Source organism: Cutaneotrichosporon oleaginosum, assembly GCF_008065305.1.
Source record: "Cutaneotrichosporon oleaginosum strain ATCC 20508 chromosome Unknown ATCC20508_contig04, whole genome shotgun sequence".
Lineage (NCBI taxonomy): Eukaryota > Fungi > Basidiomycota > Tremellomycetes > Trichosporonales > Trichosporonaceae > Cutaneotrichosporon > Cutaneotrichosporon oleaginosum.
In genome coordinates this window covers 1,420,637-1,435,366 of record NW_027072173.1, presented here as the reverse complement: position 1 = coordinate 1,435,366, position 14,730 = coordinate 1,420,637, and the positions used below count along the sequence as shown (strand labels likewise).

Genomic DNA, 14,730 nt, shown 5'->3' with positions numbered 1-14,730 from the left:
TTCTGCGTATCTCTATGGAACCGAGGGGAAGAGGATCGCTACTAATGCTTGTATGGTAGGAGGAGGTCTATTGATGTCGTGTGGAAAGGGTGGAGAATATTCGTACAGATCCAATGTCCAAAATGGATACCCAATGTCTTGTGATTAAAATCGTTCGATGCTGCCGAGCGGGCGTGTATATGCGTTAAACGAGGACTTGTCTAGTTCGTCGAAGTGGCCGAGTACCACACGTTCGAGTCGTTGAGGGTCTGGTCTTGCGCTGGGGGTTGGCGAGGAGCGTACTGGCCTGGGACGGCGGGAGTCATGCCGAGCTGGGGCGAGAAGGTCGTGGCGGGCGATATGGGAGTGTATGGGTATTCGGCAGAGACAGACGTCGCTGGCTCGGCTGAATCAGGTGTAAATGCGAAGACGGGGGAACGGAGCTCAGTCGTGTTGTGGTAGTAGGTGGGGTCGGACGGTGGGCGCGAGCCGGTACCCGAAGCCGCACTTGGCTGACCAGACTGCCCCGGAACCGCAAGATACTCGGCGCCGACAGGGGTGGGAAGGTGCGGGATGACCGTCGATGAGGGGACTGAGTAGGCGACTGGCGTGCTCTCGCCAGTGCCGACCTGGTGGACGTCGGTGGAGCTGTAGCCCTTCTGCGGCCCTGGTGGGGGACCTGTGGCGAAGCTCGGTGCAGCCCCCGGCTGTTCCGGAAGGCTGTGGCGGCGGCTAGGCTTGCCTGGCGCAGGACCGGGCTTCGAGACAGTTGTGGTCGACGTTGATCCCAAGGTGGGGGTAGTTGAGGTTGAGCCAGTATTTGTCCCCATGCCACTGTTCGCGGGCTGGGGCTTGTTAGGGCCACGCTGGCGGACCGCGGTCGAAAACTCGCACACGAAGCGGCGTTTGGTACAACGGTTGCAGGGATTCCCGCCAAAGCACTAAATCACGTCAGCACAGGTTTCATCTCGGTTTCGGGATTGATGTTGAATGCGATCTGAGACATCGCAGATGGCCTGCACCAGCCCGCCCAAAAGTCTTGGTTCACCCGGACTCACCCTTGCCTTGCGGATGCGGCAGCGCTCACAAGCCTGCGCAGTGCGCGAGCGCTTCTTGATCTCAGGTGCCGGATTACCAGCGGCATCGAGCATAAGATGATGGCCCGGCTTAGCACCAAGCTGGCCGGGAACCACTCCGTACATGTGGTGGGCGTGGTGGTGGTGACCCATCTGAGGTCCGCCGTGAAATCCGAGGCCTTCAGTCATGTCATCCCGCGCCGACATTGGTCCGGTGCTGAAAACGTCCCCAGACGGGTCGCCACCAAGCAACGGGGAGGGGGCATAGAAAGATGGCATAGTGCCATCATTGCCGATCGCAGGTGAGAGAGCCAGCGCGTTGACGTTCATCGACCACTGGGGTGTCGGTGTCCCAGCCATCCCCGGGTATCCCCCACCAGCAATCAGAGGTGACCCAAACTGGGCAGATGTAGTGGTCGGCGGCGTGACGAGGCCAAACGCTGACATGTCCGGTTGCCCCAAATACATCTGCTGGTGGTGGTGCGGGTGCTGCATAGCATGCGGGTGGGGGTGATGTTGTGGTGGGGGGTAGTAGGCGCCTGCGGAGTGCGGTCCAGGCATGCCGGGGGCTGCAGTGTTGATCCGGTAGACATTGCGCGACGAGCTGGGCGCCACACCGTACTGCGAAGGGTACGGCTGGGTGGCCATCATGATATGACCTCCGGTTGAGGTAAGGGGGTATTCAAGACGAATTGTGCGGTCGAGAAATGTGTGGACAGTGACAGAAACTGGCGTGGCAATGCACAGCGACGGACGCGACGTGATGAGGGCAGGGTGAGATGACGAAAGGCGAAGGTGAATGTGGTGGGGGTGGCGGCGGCGCGGAAAGTGATGACAGATGTGGGGTGTGGAGAACAGGAAGTCGACGCGCTTGCGCTTCTTAGCCAAAATCGGTGAGAAGGAAGAGAGCGAGTCTGAGCCGTCGACTATGTAGAGTGGAAGAGAATGAGGGGCCTGGCAGCAGTGTGGAGTAGTTATACTCGCGACAACTGCTCGCGCCTGTGGCCTGCAGATGGAGCAGGTCCCTACGGAAACCCGGTGGTGTCGAAGCGGCTCGCGCCGGGAAGGTCGAGCGACTGGCTTCTGCAGCTACTATGCCCCCCCAAAGCCTTCCAAACTTCGTTGCTGAGCAAGAGAGGCCAACTCTGGCGGTCGAGGCTGAAGCATAGGTCGTGAATCCCTTGTCGGGGGAGGCGCGCTCCTCGGCTCCTCCTAGGTGGTCATCCCGGGGTAACCTGAGCACGCGGGCTGGTGTGGGACCCTTGGTGTGTCTCATCCTAAGCGTCATCGTTTGAGCTCGCTCGTTTCTTCAACTCTCGTGATTTCTTGTCCCTGGGCTCATGCATGCCGTTAGTATTGGCGTCCACAAGCGTGGTACAAGCCCTATGGCCTATGTGGGGTATTTGAGCCGAGCATCTGGCACGACATCCACCAGGAGGCTTCCCCTCATGCATGCCTCCTGTCGTGTCGTTTCTGTTTGCGCTGCAAGCCATTGTCCCCCTGGTCCCGTCGACGTCGACTTGCCACTTGGCTACACCTTCTTAACGCATCAGATTGCGTCCTTTTCTCCGGTGACTGACCCGCTGGCCGCTGGCCAGCTGCTTGGGTTCGGTGGCGTAGGTTGGAGGCACCGCGGGCAGGTAAAGCAAGGGGAAAGCGGGGGGGTTGTGGCGAGGGGCAGTTTCAACATGGATCACGCGCAGAAGGCCTGAGGGCAATGACCGCGCGCCACAACACCTTGCTTGGATGTGAAGAGCACGACAGCTTGCCTTGGCCGCCACCACAGAGCTTCCTTGCGCCCAGCCAACCCAGCCCAAACTCAACTCCCAACTTAGCCCAAGCATTGCAGAGGTTCTCTCCAATCGCTGGGCCTGGTACCCGCGTCGCGTGTCCCCTGCCAGCCAACTTTTTACAGTGTCAGATTCGAGCGCCACCTTTGACTTTGTCGTTCCCTGGCAAAGGGAACAGCACACAGCCTGGAGAAAGTAAAGTTGCGAAACGTAACTGGCGTACGGCATGATTGACGTCGAAAGAGAAATGGTGCCGTGGTGAGGTAGGCGGCAAATGAACTCTCAGGGGTGGAAGAGAATTAGAGCATAGGACAGTCAAAACTATGAGGGTACTCTCGCCCACCACAACTCCACTGCCGTACACAAACCTGATGCTGGGTGTCGATCTTGTGGCGCACAGACAAGTCTGCGCCACTACTCTGTGCGCTTGAACGCAATGAAAATGGTTGGCTCGCTTGCCGAAAGCCATCCTGCTTTGATCAACGTCAGGAACGTACGCACGGCCATACCTGCCCGGGGGCAACATGTTCCCCCGGATTAAGCAGTTTGACCAACTCGCTCACAAGCAACAGCCACGGCCGTTTCACATGGCAGCCGAACTGTGTGCCACACTGCCACTGAGTGCCAGCACCGCCGCCCCAAACGAACGAACGTTTCGAATCGTACCGCAACCCCGTCTGTCTCGCAACGCGTCTCGGAGTGCGTTGTGCTTTCTGTGAGGAAGGGGTTTGTCGGTGCGCGCTGTCACCAGTTCCCCTTGCTCGGGACAAGGACGCCAACCTTCGTCTCGAAATGTGTCTGGATCTTAGCGTCATAGACGGACACCGGTGGGGCTGCTCCCTGCGGAGATTGATACCATCTCAGTTGGCCGAGATGGGGATCTGTTCTGATAAAACGGGCTCCTCCCGCGAAGGGGGTGTCCTGTGGATGCGGGGTGTGGTTGTCACGCCTGATGCAGCTGACGTTGTTGCAGCATGTTTCGGCACCAGGCTTCGCAGCCAGGCACCTGCTTTGCACTTTATTCACTCGTAGCATTTCTTAGGACCTGGTGAGAACGAGGGGAAGTAGAGGGAGGTGGATGTTCGATTCGACAGGTCGCGGGAAGCGGCCCCTCTCGTCAGACTCCCACTCACCCATGGTGAAGGGCATCAACATCGACCAGAATGTGATCGTTCCTGTCGGGCGCTTGTCAAGCAGCAATGCCGTACCCCGCTTTGGAGTGCCCAAAGCGCCCTTGAGTCCGGTATACGTGCTTCATAGAGCACGACGGCCCTCGGAGATTGATTGGATGGTGTTCCTGAATGAGTCTCGAGGGGTTCATCAATGCAGTCGAGCTGGACCAGCTGGGCAGCTTAACCTCCGGGTCCGATGTTGTCATGGCAACCGCCCGAAGCCAAGGGCAATAAGTTGCTATCCTGACCAGGACTTGTCAATGCCTTAGCTGCCACGCGCCGAGATCAATGTCGATATCAATTCAGCAGCAATTTAGCAATCGACACGGCACGCGTATCGCCTGCAACCTCATCCAAGCAGCAAAAATTGACTGATCAACGAGACCTAACCGTCCTCATGCTGCTTGCACGAGCTGTCTGAAGGTGACGGAATGTTGGAGCGCGCTTTTGCTGACCTAATCACACGGGCCGAGTCGAGGCCCTCCCTGGCTACTCACCTTTCCCGCTCTATACCAGAATCTTGGTGCATCTTCTGAACGCGTTCGCTAATGCTTGCCCATATGTCTGATCATGTCTCTGAGCCTTCCCGCTTTATCGCTCAGAACACTTATCGATTACCCCACTCACCGAGACCCGCTTAATGCGCGACACTCGGAGACTTTGCTCGGTTCCAGCCATACCTCGGTTCCGAACTCTACCTCTCAGCTTGGTGGTTCCAAGACCCAGGCAGGGGAGTGTGTGACAGAAAATACAGACTGCCGCCGCAAAAGTCAGCCTAGTTCGGTAGGCATTTAGTCAATGCATGCCATTTGCGCTCGAAACGAGCGAGGGAACGGGCATGCTTCAGCTCAGCAAGCATCCAGGCACCACCTGCAGACTCGCACGTGAGGTAAAGATGAAAGACGGGACACAGGGACGGCAAGGTACCGGCGTCTGAATATGCTGCTTCCCGGGAGCTAGGTCCACCTGAGGTCGAGTGAGCAAACGCCCACGCAGATTGTGCCTGCTAAGCTCCACGTCCATGGCCACTTGCCAGTTTCGTCTGCGAGCTTGGAGACTTGCCGGGATGACTATTCTGCAACAGTGATTCCAGTGTTTGGCCATCCTACCCCTTGAAGTTATTCGGTGCTCACCACCTCAGAGCGTGGGTTCAGCGTACGTGACCAAGTCTCGTAAACCTGCCTTGCCATGCGTAAGCGGGACGTCAAGAGAAAGTCCATCGTCCTGTGTCATTGTTCTTTTGAGCTTGCCGGGACGATTTGTACGTGATAGCCACGGACCACGACATGTGGCATGCATCATTCTGAACGTGGCGACTGCGATTCCGATCAATGATGGACGGGCCGATATTTCATCGGTCGGTCACGCCCTCTCCTTAATGCGTATGCGCGCGCGGGCCCACAAATCACCTCGACGACCCGCACAACCTTGCCGCGAGGCCATCTGGGTGGTGCCATGGTGCCCCATAATGGCATGTGCTTGAAGCTAGCTTGATCGCGGTGACAGTCCACCTTGCTACGCTCTTGTGTAGTTGGGAACACCTCGATCGAGGGGTCTCAGTGAGCTACCGCGCGACAATCTGTAGACGTAAAGTACAGTATCACTCTGCAAGTGGCGACGTAGCCATGTAGTATGGTGGACTGAACTCTTCTGAGACGCTGAGAACTCGCTACATCGCGGGGTTTTACCTGATTACGCAGAGAAACTGTGCAGCAGGTCTCGATACAGGACGACCTAATGTAGAATATGGCGAGGATGCCTCTCCATTTCCAATGAACAGGACTAGCTCAACCCGACGTCCGAAGGTGCACTACCGGACGGCGACTGGTGGCGATGGTTACGCGTCAAAATGTCAAGGAAGCAGGAATATGCCCGCCACCAGAGTTTCTCTTCCGCCATTTCGGACCTTCGGCCCCCCGTTGCAGTCCGCACCCACTTCATCGCTGTCGCACCTGGTTACAGGCTCAATTCGTCGCGCATCCTCTGGAGTTGCGACGCCTTATTTATTCTACTGCTTATGGCGCCAGGGAGCAGTGGAGCGGCGATGGAAGCGTCGGCAGCATGTGCGACAGTCGCTAGGGCGGCTGTGAGGCACGATCGCGAGGTGTAGCTTGTGGCGCGCTACGTCAGGATTTGGAAGTGCAACTGACTCATCGGAGAGCGCTTCTGCCACAGAACGACAGGTTGCGGGGTGAGTATGCGGTAATGGGCGGCGGGTATATGCATGAGCGAGGGGTCCGGAGTTTCTTGACACACTTAGAAGTCTTGACTAGCTGTCAACATCGCTTCAAATGAAGGAGCAGGATAGGGATGGGGCTGAGCGTACTTATCGCTGGCTTCGCCGTGCACTTCAGCTCGTGCGACCACTCCGCCCTTTTACATCGCCCTATGTTTCGAATCGGCGCTGAAGTGCTTGCGGGGCCCGAAGGGTTAGCGGGGCCCTGCGTGCTCCCTCTCATGCGTGAGGTGGTGCTCAGGTGAGTCAGCTGTTGCCGACGTGTTGACTTCATAAGTGTCCCCCATGTCTGCTTCCCACTCGGCGTGCTTGAGGCTTCCCGTACTGCGGGGTCAGGCTGACAGCTGAGCGCACGGGGGGGAGGATCCAGTTCCAAGCCGAGAGGGAAGCTCACGATGTCAGTCCCAGTGGCAGTCATCCCATACACGCTCTCTCTCCGCTGGAGGTGACGACCTGGGCCCTTTCGATGCGACTTCGTCCCGTGATTTCGTCTCCCAGTTGCACACGGGAAGATCCTACCCCTACACTCTGCGCTGCTCCCGCAACGCCAGGAGAACAACCGCCGACCTGCATGCACCTCTGATGCATAGAAGTATTTACAGATACAGGGGACAAAGCGATGTGCCAAGCGGTCCGTCGCTGTGTGAACATCATGCCTGTGCAACAGGCGGCCGTGGAGGCTTGGCATCCCGCACCCATCCCATGCGCGTCGTGCCGACGGCGGGATCCAAAATCGCATCCGCGTCCCGCTACCTCTCACGGCGAAACACGTCCTCTACGCATGCACACGGAGATTGCGGCTTCGCACATGCGAGGGGGTGATCAGGTGGACTGCGTTCTCGTGTCTGGCACTGTGAACAACAAATCTACATGAGTTTCCGCTCTGGTGCCCCAGGTCCTCCGTCAGAGCTCCGCATCCCACTTGATCTCCGTACTTCCCCAATGCCGAAGGTGAATACTCACTGTCACACCTATTTCCTCCACTATTCCAAAAGCCAGATTAGGGTGAGCTCATGGGTTTTCCTGATGCCAGGGGAGTGAGTGTCGAAAATCGTTCAGAGGCGACTGGCCGACAAGCTCAATGCTAGGTAAGCCGATAGCTGTCTCAACATCGAGCCACGGTCAGCGGGAAGTCGAGACGCCAACATCGCGTGCAAAGTCGGAATATCATTATTGTACAGGACGGGCCTGCAAGTGGAGTTCCAGCAGTGTTCCCTCCTGCTCTCCCAGAGAGGCGGAGACTATGCAGCCCCGATACGGAACTACATCATGTGGCAGCAAACAGCAGCGAGCGAGCGGCCGGTGGCGACGGGCAACATCCGCCCACCTACCAGCCCTTCTGTGCGCTGGGCACCTCCTCTAAATCCTGTCGAAATACTGTCGAGGGACCCTCTCTTGATTCACTTTCATCGCATATCACATGAAGAATCACCCACCAGGTGCTTCTGCTCTGCCAACCGCCAGACGAGCGAGTTCTTGGTCTTAGAATGTTGTTTCAAAAGGTTCATTTTTTCACCAAGGAGTAATTCCTCTGTGGCTCCCCCCGCTGCGGCATCGCTTTGACCCCCAAGTCATCAGTGGTGTTGGGAGTGGTGTTGGGGCAGAATGTGGATCTTGAAGTCGCTTACACAGCTGCCCAGACCCGATGCCTCCAGTACCTCGCGCAGCTGGCAGAAGCGTCCCAGAAGGCGATTGATCTCCTTCACAAGCTGTGCAGGATTCCCCGTTGCAACAAGCCCCTTGCGCCCACAAACACAAATTTCGAGCATGGCTTTGTTGCCATGATCAAGCATAACGGGTACAAGGGTGTTGGTGCGCGGTCCACGAAGCAGGTTGTCCTCTCGTCGGTTCCCGAGCGCACGGGCAAACAGCAACTTCCCGTCTATCTGCAATTGAGATGTGTCACAGCAACCGCGGCATACCTTCTTCACGCACATGTCTGTCCTTTTACAGTGATTCTCCTCTTTCTTCTGAATTCGGTCCCATGTCGTATCCACATGTGCGTTCTTGCGACTTGAGAGGGCGAGAGACCCGCCCGCTGTTCCGACTGTAGTCGACCCGACGGTCGAAACGGCCTCACGCAGGCGCCTTGTTCCTCAAGTAGACGACACACTCGTAGATCCTCCACCACAACTTACATTATGGGCGTCAGGCCGCCACGCTTGGACTCTGCGATATATCTGCATACAATTAAAGTGGGCATCCGCCTCGAAGAGAGTCTCGGAACGGAAGCCTGATGCCGCATGGGACAGCCTATGTTCCGCGTTTGAACTGCGCATCCATGCTTTCGCGAAGGCTACCACTAGACATCCTTCATTCGCAACCCAGAAGCCTAGTGCCATCTGGGAGCATGAGCACAACCGCCCCCCTCTGCGCCCATACACTTGTAGCCCGCAAACTGTTGCGGTGAGGCCGCAATCCGCCCTCGCTGGCAACATCCTATATACCGGTCTTCCTTGTCCGCGACGGTGTCCGTAGAGCCACTCACCACTCCCCAACCCGTAAGGATGCAAGATGCATGGCGTCGGAGAATTGAAGTGCTGGAAACTGCTTGACACACTCCTTCACTGTGATCTTCTCGGTGATCAGTGACGTCCACTCCAGACCCGGAATACGCGCTCCCGGACCAACAATCCTGGCCGGCGCAGAATACATCATAGTTGATTGGTAGACTGATAGCCCGTCACTGGATATTTGATTCCCTAAGCGACCGACTTGTCGTCGCACACTGAGGGAATCGCACTACCATGTCCCAATTTGCGCTGGGAGGCTCCTCGTGTACGTGTGCCAGTGGCGCACGCTCGAACGAGTCGCACTCGATCGTCATCATTCCTGGCGCTCACGTCCGCGGCGCCCGCCACAGTGCCACACCAGGTCCTCGGCTTACGGCAGCGCAAGAAGGATCCGCGGCGAGGTACACCGAGAAGCCGTCGCTTACGACACGCAGCAGGGTAGGTGGGAATCAAGCGCCAAATACAGCAACTTGCGGGAATGCATCGCGACTGAGCTTGTGGGCGCAGATCGAGTCCCGGCCAGCGCGGCGCTCGGCGTGCCTTCCAAACGAAATGTTCCGAGAAGCGTCGGCCAGGCCGCCAATGAACTATCCACAGGCATGCATAGCAACGAAACGATCCCCGACGCCCTTGGGCGGAGTCTCGTCTCATCCCTCGAGATCCAGACTGCCGACCCCTTCCCCCACTCCCCCACCCACCTCGCCCCTTCACTCGCTCAAACGCACACTCAATTACCGCGCAGGCGTGCTGCCGGCAGCCAAGGTCGGGCGCTGTAAGGCGACTGGCGCTGGCGCACTGCTCTGCGCTGCGTTGTGTGGGCGAGCGGCGATTACTGCTCGCTAACGATAGGAGAGTCATGTTTTGTCGAGCCGTGCACGCGGACCTGTACGGCATTAGCCTCTGCTGAGCACGAAAAAGATCGCTTGGAAAATGGGGTGGATGGCACACGGCACTCACTCGATAGATGCACGTAACCTCACCGCCCCAGTTAGACAGGACACGGAAGGTGGTGATGCGCGTGCTGATTCCAAGGTCCACAAACTCCTTTGGTACCGGGAATGTCTGGGTCGGCGTGGCCGAGTTGATGTCATAGACAATTTTGGCGACGAGGATGTTCTCCTCTGTCTGCGGCATAGAGGTAAGTCTAGACTCGATCAGCAATTCCGCGTATAATGGGCCCTGGCAGACTTACTCGTCGCGCAGGGGCGAGTTCTCGAGGTACTGGCGGGCCTTGGTACGGTCTTCCTCGCCCTCGATGGTGACCCACTGTTCGGTTAGCGTTATAGCTTAGGCGATCGGCGATCGTTACTCACCACCTCGATGTCTTTAGGCGCTGACGAGATGTCCGACGCGAGCGCTTTGGCGACGTGGTCGATCGTGATCGAAGAAACGAGGACGTCGGGCTGTGAGAGAAGAACACCTAGGTCGCCGATCGATCCCTCGAACGCCCAGCACTGCCCAACCGTGGTGTCCGGGTGCAGCGCAACGTGTGGCGGACGCGCGTGCACAGCCCTCTTGCCCCAGAGGCGGCCAAAGAGGCCAGGCTCTTCTGTGAGCTGAAGAGTTGGCGATGTCGTCCCCTCAATCACGCGCGCACCGGCCGAATACAGTGCGTAGTCTACCATGCCGAGCTTGTCGTTGCTGTACCGAAGCAGGCTTGCGTCCACAATGCCCTGCACCATCTCCGTAACATCTTCCCCCTTGCTGTTCTTGAACTTGATGGCGGTCGGGGACTGATCCGTGTTTTCTTGAACAGACTTGATCTCACGCCAGAGCTCCTCGGTCTTCTCCTCAAGAAGACGAACGAAGTCCTCACGGCTGATGAGAATCTCGGCGGTGTGGGACGCCAGCATCTGCTCGACGCGTTCAGTAAGACGTTTGGCGTCACCCTGCCAATCATCGGACCAACGCTTAGACTCGGTCTCGACGCCTTGGTTGACAAGGTGACGAATCTCGTGCTCGAGCGATCCGGTACCGTACAGCAAGCGCTTCATGAAGACGGCGAAGAAGCTGTCGTCGATGTCCCAGCCACCATTTTTGGCGCGTCGGACAGGCATGACGGCGGGGAGGATCTTGCTCACGGCTTCGCGGAGGCTGCCGTCGTTGAGGGCGTTGGCCACGGTCGCTTCCAACGACTCCACACGGCGCTCCAGCTTGTCGACACGGCCGATGGTCGCTCCCAATTGTTCTTTCGTGCGGCGATTGCTCTCCAGGACGGACGCCTGCTGCTGCCGAACGTCAGATTGCACACTCTGCTCCGCCTCGAGGCGGGCGATGCGCGTGTCGAGGTTGCTCCACATGCGGCTACCAACGTGGGATGACTCCAGGGCGCCGAGACGGGTGGCGAGCTCATCAAAGTTGTCCGGTAGAGGTCGCTGTACCGGAGACGGGGCCGCCTCACGCCGCGAGGAGCCTGATAACAGATAAGCGAGCCAGACCGCTGCAAATGCGACGATCAATACGGCAGGGTGTTTACGGAGCCAGGCTAGCCCAATGCGGAATCGCTGTTTCCCGTCGCGTAGGAGCTGCTCTATCGGCCTGGGCTGCCGGAAGGCCTGAGGTAGGCTGTTGGAGCTGGTCTCCAATACCTGATAGTGGAGAGGGCTGCGCGGTGGGCCGGGAGAGGCGTCAGTCTGCTGGGCGGCAAAATCATCCTCCTCAGCTTGAGCGAAGTCGTCGTGCCCGACACCCTCGTCCTCTATACCTTCGTCCTCGGGAACGACAGACATTGTCGTCCTGCCCTTGCCATTGCGAGGGCGGAATGGTTGAGCGTCATCAAACTCCGTTGTCGTGGCGCGATTGCGCGCTCGCAACCCATTGCGAGCAGCTACGCCGACGGTGGGATCCGGGTTGTCGTCCGAGTCCTCGCTGTAATCGTCGTCTCCTCGTCGGTAGGGCGCGTTGTCGTCGCGCTTCATGCTCTTTCGCTTTGTGCGACGCTTCGCGCGCTGGCGGGCCGCCTCCGCCTCCTCGTGGTAGAGGCGATCTTCCGTTGTATACGAATATGAGTCGTCGCCCCCGGGCGTAGCTGGTGGATGGGCAGGCTGGGGTCCTAGGCTGCTAAAGCTCATGTGGCCATTGGTTGGTGGTGGCGGGGACATCGCCGGTGACAGTCGTGGAGACCGCGCTGGTGGGAGATATGAGCCGTTGCCCACAGAAGGTGATGCGGAGCGCTGTCGGTCTCCTGTCGGGACTTGTAGGTTGTTAGATGCGGATAGGTTGCGCTCTGGAGGTGGAGAAAGGACGCCGCGAGGATTGCGGCGAGACATGTCAACTTGCGTTGCTGGTATTAAGGGAGAGTTGCCGCGTTGCTGGATCTCGTGCACTTGGCGCGATGGTCCGTCTGAGTACATGTCGTGTTGGCCTTGACGAGCGCGAAGCATGGCGTTGGCCTCGCTGTGGATGTCAGTATATGTGGACAATGAGGAGATTTGAGTGATGGTGATGCGATGCTGGGTGGATGGCCGGCGCCATCCAAGGCGAGACCAAACAATGCGGAGACATGACGCGACATGACAGGCACGAGACAATGGCCACTCACTTGGACGACGTGCCTGTGGGCAGGTGGTGTGATGAGAACGCCTCGTGGCCGCTGTTCGTCAACACCCTGTTGAGCGCATGCATTGGAAACCCCCGCCGACATGAGTTGGCCAGGAGCGTGACCCCTCTCCCCATGATGATGGGCGTAACGGGGGCACCGACTCACCTGAGGCTCTGGCTGCGTCCGAACGCCGATGTCTGGAGATACGGCGAGCGGCCGCCTTGCGAATGAGTTCGTGAGTGAGACATGAGACGAGAGGTCGAGTTGGACGACGCGCTGGTGGAGGAATGTCCGTCCTCGTCAGAACGCGTCGGGGAGGGGAGATGGCGAGGCTGCTGGCTGGCAAACGCGAGCGCGCGGGTGAGGGAGAAAGGGGGCGGGATGAATGGCCCTTGGTCGAGCAGCTGCTCGTGTCGTTGTCGGGGGGAGATGGAACGCTTGCGCTCCAGGGGGTACGACGACGACAGGATGGATGATGATGATGAAGTGTTGTTGAAGAGGTGCGTGGCCTGTGCGGTTCTTTTGGGTCACGTTTGAGGGAGGGTCGTGAGGGACCGAGGGGTGGGGGTGGGGAAAACGCGCTCGGAGTGTGGAATGGCGGGTTGAGCGGGGTTGATAATGTTGCAGGGAGCGGGGGAAAGTGTGAGGATAGTAATGGGATATGGATGGATGATGAGCACCGCAAAGGCCATGTGGATTGAAGCCGATTGTGTTGATGGTGAGGGCTGCAAGAGCCCAAGAAGGAGGGCAGGCGCGCGGGTCAAGCTGGACCACGCGAGATTGGCTGAGCCCTTTCACCGTGCCACCGTACGCGTCTTATTGCTGTTTTGGGTGAAAGAGTCGAGCCAAGCTTGGCCTGCGCCACCCTGCAGCAAAATTGATGCTCTGCAGCCTGCAGCAAAGTTTGCCCACATGCATGCAATGCAACTACGGATGTCAACTCTTCTCCTTCACGGGCAGGAGCACATCTGCCCTCACTACGATGCACAGCTTCTCGTTCCGCTTTATGTTCATATGTCCGCGCCTGTCGGCTGTTTCATTCATTCCTACTGGGCGTCATTGTCCTATGGCCTATGGACCTCTGTGTCGCATGACCCTCGAGCGCACGGCCAAGCGTCCTCGGATGCTCATATGCTCATGAGCTCATGGGCTCATGAGCTCATGGGACCGCAATGTGCCTCAGGCTATAGCGCCCTCGCTGTCAACTGCAACGAGAATCGTTCTGGCGAGTTTTGCGGATCGTTGCAGACGTCTCGCCTCACAGATCAGTCCGCATGCTTCAAGATCAGAGACTCAGCTCCCAGACTCTGCAGAGGCGCTCCTCAGTTGCCATCTGATCTGATCTCTGCGCTGGCAATCCTGCGCTTCCACAGACTCCCACCCACTGACACGAACAAGCTTTCACCTCCCAGCCAGACTGATTCGCACTCTCTTACGCCCTCCACTCGCCCCTCCCACGCTCCCTCCACGCACCACATCAGCCGCAAGGTCATGATATACATACCCCAATGCAAACACGCACCATCGCGCAGCTCCTCCGCGCGGCCTCTGAGCGCGGCCGGGGCTGGCGACGGCTCCGCCGAGGTGTTTAACGGTACGACTTCTGGCGACGAGCACGGGCACCGCGACCGCCGAACTTCTTGGGCTCGCAACGGCGGGGGTCGGCGACGAGGAGGGTACGGTCGTAGGCGATGAGGGTCTTCTTGAGCTCAAGGGCCGAGGCGGCGTCCTCGTTCTTGGCGTAGAATGCGACGAGGCCCTTGGCGATGGCCTGGCGGAGAGCGTAGAGCTGCGAGACGTGGCCACCACCCTTGACGCGGAGGCGGATGTCGATGTTGGCGAACTTGTCCGAGCCGGCAACGAGGATGGGCTCGTAGACCTTGTAGCGGAGGAGAGCACTGGAGTCAGCAAGGCTCTCGCATGTCCGAATGCCCGTATGAGCTCCATGTCTGCCGCACATCTGCTAGAGGCGGCGCGCAGCTTAACGAGCCGTGTACTTCACATGCGCGCTGCACACAGACCCTCAACTGCTCGCCACCAAAAACTTTGACCCTCCGGACAACGACCTTCCCTCCCCGTCCCGCACGGCGCTTCACGCCATTCCGCCTCCACTATCTCTCCTCCTCGCAGTCCTCCTCGATCCAGCGATACTCACGGCTCGACGAGCGAGATGGGGGAGCCGTTAAGGCGGACGAGGCCGCGGCCGGGGGTGACGTGCGCCACCGCGGTGGCGGTCTTCTTCTTGCCGAAGCACTGGACGGCCGACATTTTCTGTTACGCGAACGGGACGAGCGGGGGAGCGAGGAAGCGCAGAGTTTCGCGGGGCGCGCAGATCCGGGGATGAGAGTTGGTGGGAGGGAGGTGGAAATGGGGACGCAGAGAGGGGTCAAAGGCGATTGTGAATGGGATTTCGGCGCGATTCG

The 14,730-nt window shown here is 58.7% G+C and overlaps 3 protein-coding genes across 3 annotated transcripts; all 3 read right to left on the bottom strand.

The window, feature by feature from the left end:
- Window positions 1-200: 200 nt before the first annotated feature.
- COLE_05007 (uncharacterized protein) lies at window positions 201-1,703 on the bottom strand (the record flags this gene model as incomplete). Its single annotated transcript, XM_018426189.1, has 2 exons — window positions 201-824; window positions 1,038-1,703. The coding sequence occupies 2 exons, from the start codon at window positions 1,701-1,703 to the stop codon at window positions 201-203; spliced, it is 1,290 nt and encodes a 429-aa protein (XP_018278202.1).
- Window positions 1,704-9,595: 7,892 nt separating this feature from the next.
- Window positions 9,596-11,867, bottom strand: COLE_05006 (uncharacterized protein; the record flags this gene model as incomplete). The annotated part of the gene is made up of 4 exons (XM_018425431.1): window positions 9,596-9,649; window positions 9,724-9,910; window positions 9,959-10,032; window positions 10,080-11,867. The coding sequence occupies 4 exons, from the start codon at window positions 11,865-11,867 to the stop codon at window positions 9,596-9,598; spliced, it is 2,103 nt and encodes a 700-aa protein (XP_018278201.1).
- Window positions 11,868-13,895: 2,028 nt separating this feature from the next.
- COLE_05005 (40S ribosomal protein uS9) lies at window positions 13,896-14,575 on the bottom strand (the record flags this gene model as incomplete). The annotated part of the gene is made up of 2 exons (XM_018423453.2): window positions 13,896-14,205; window positions 14,463-14,575. The coding sequence occupies 2 exons, from the start codon at window positions 14,573-14,575 to the stop codon at window positions 13,896-13,898; spliced, it is 423 nt and encodes a 140-aa protein (XP_018278200.1).
- Window positions 14,576-14,730: the final 155 nt, after the last annotated feature.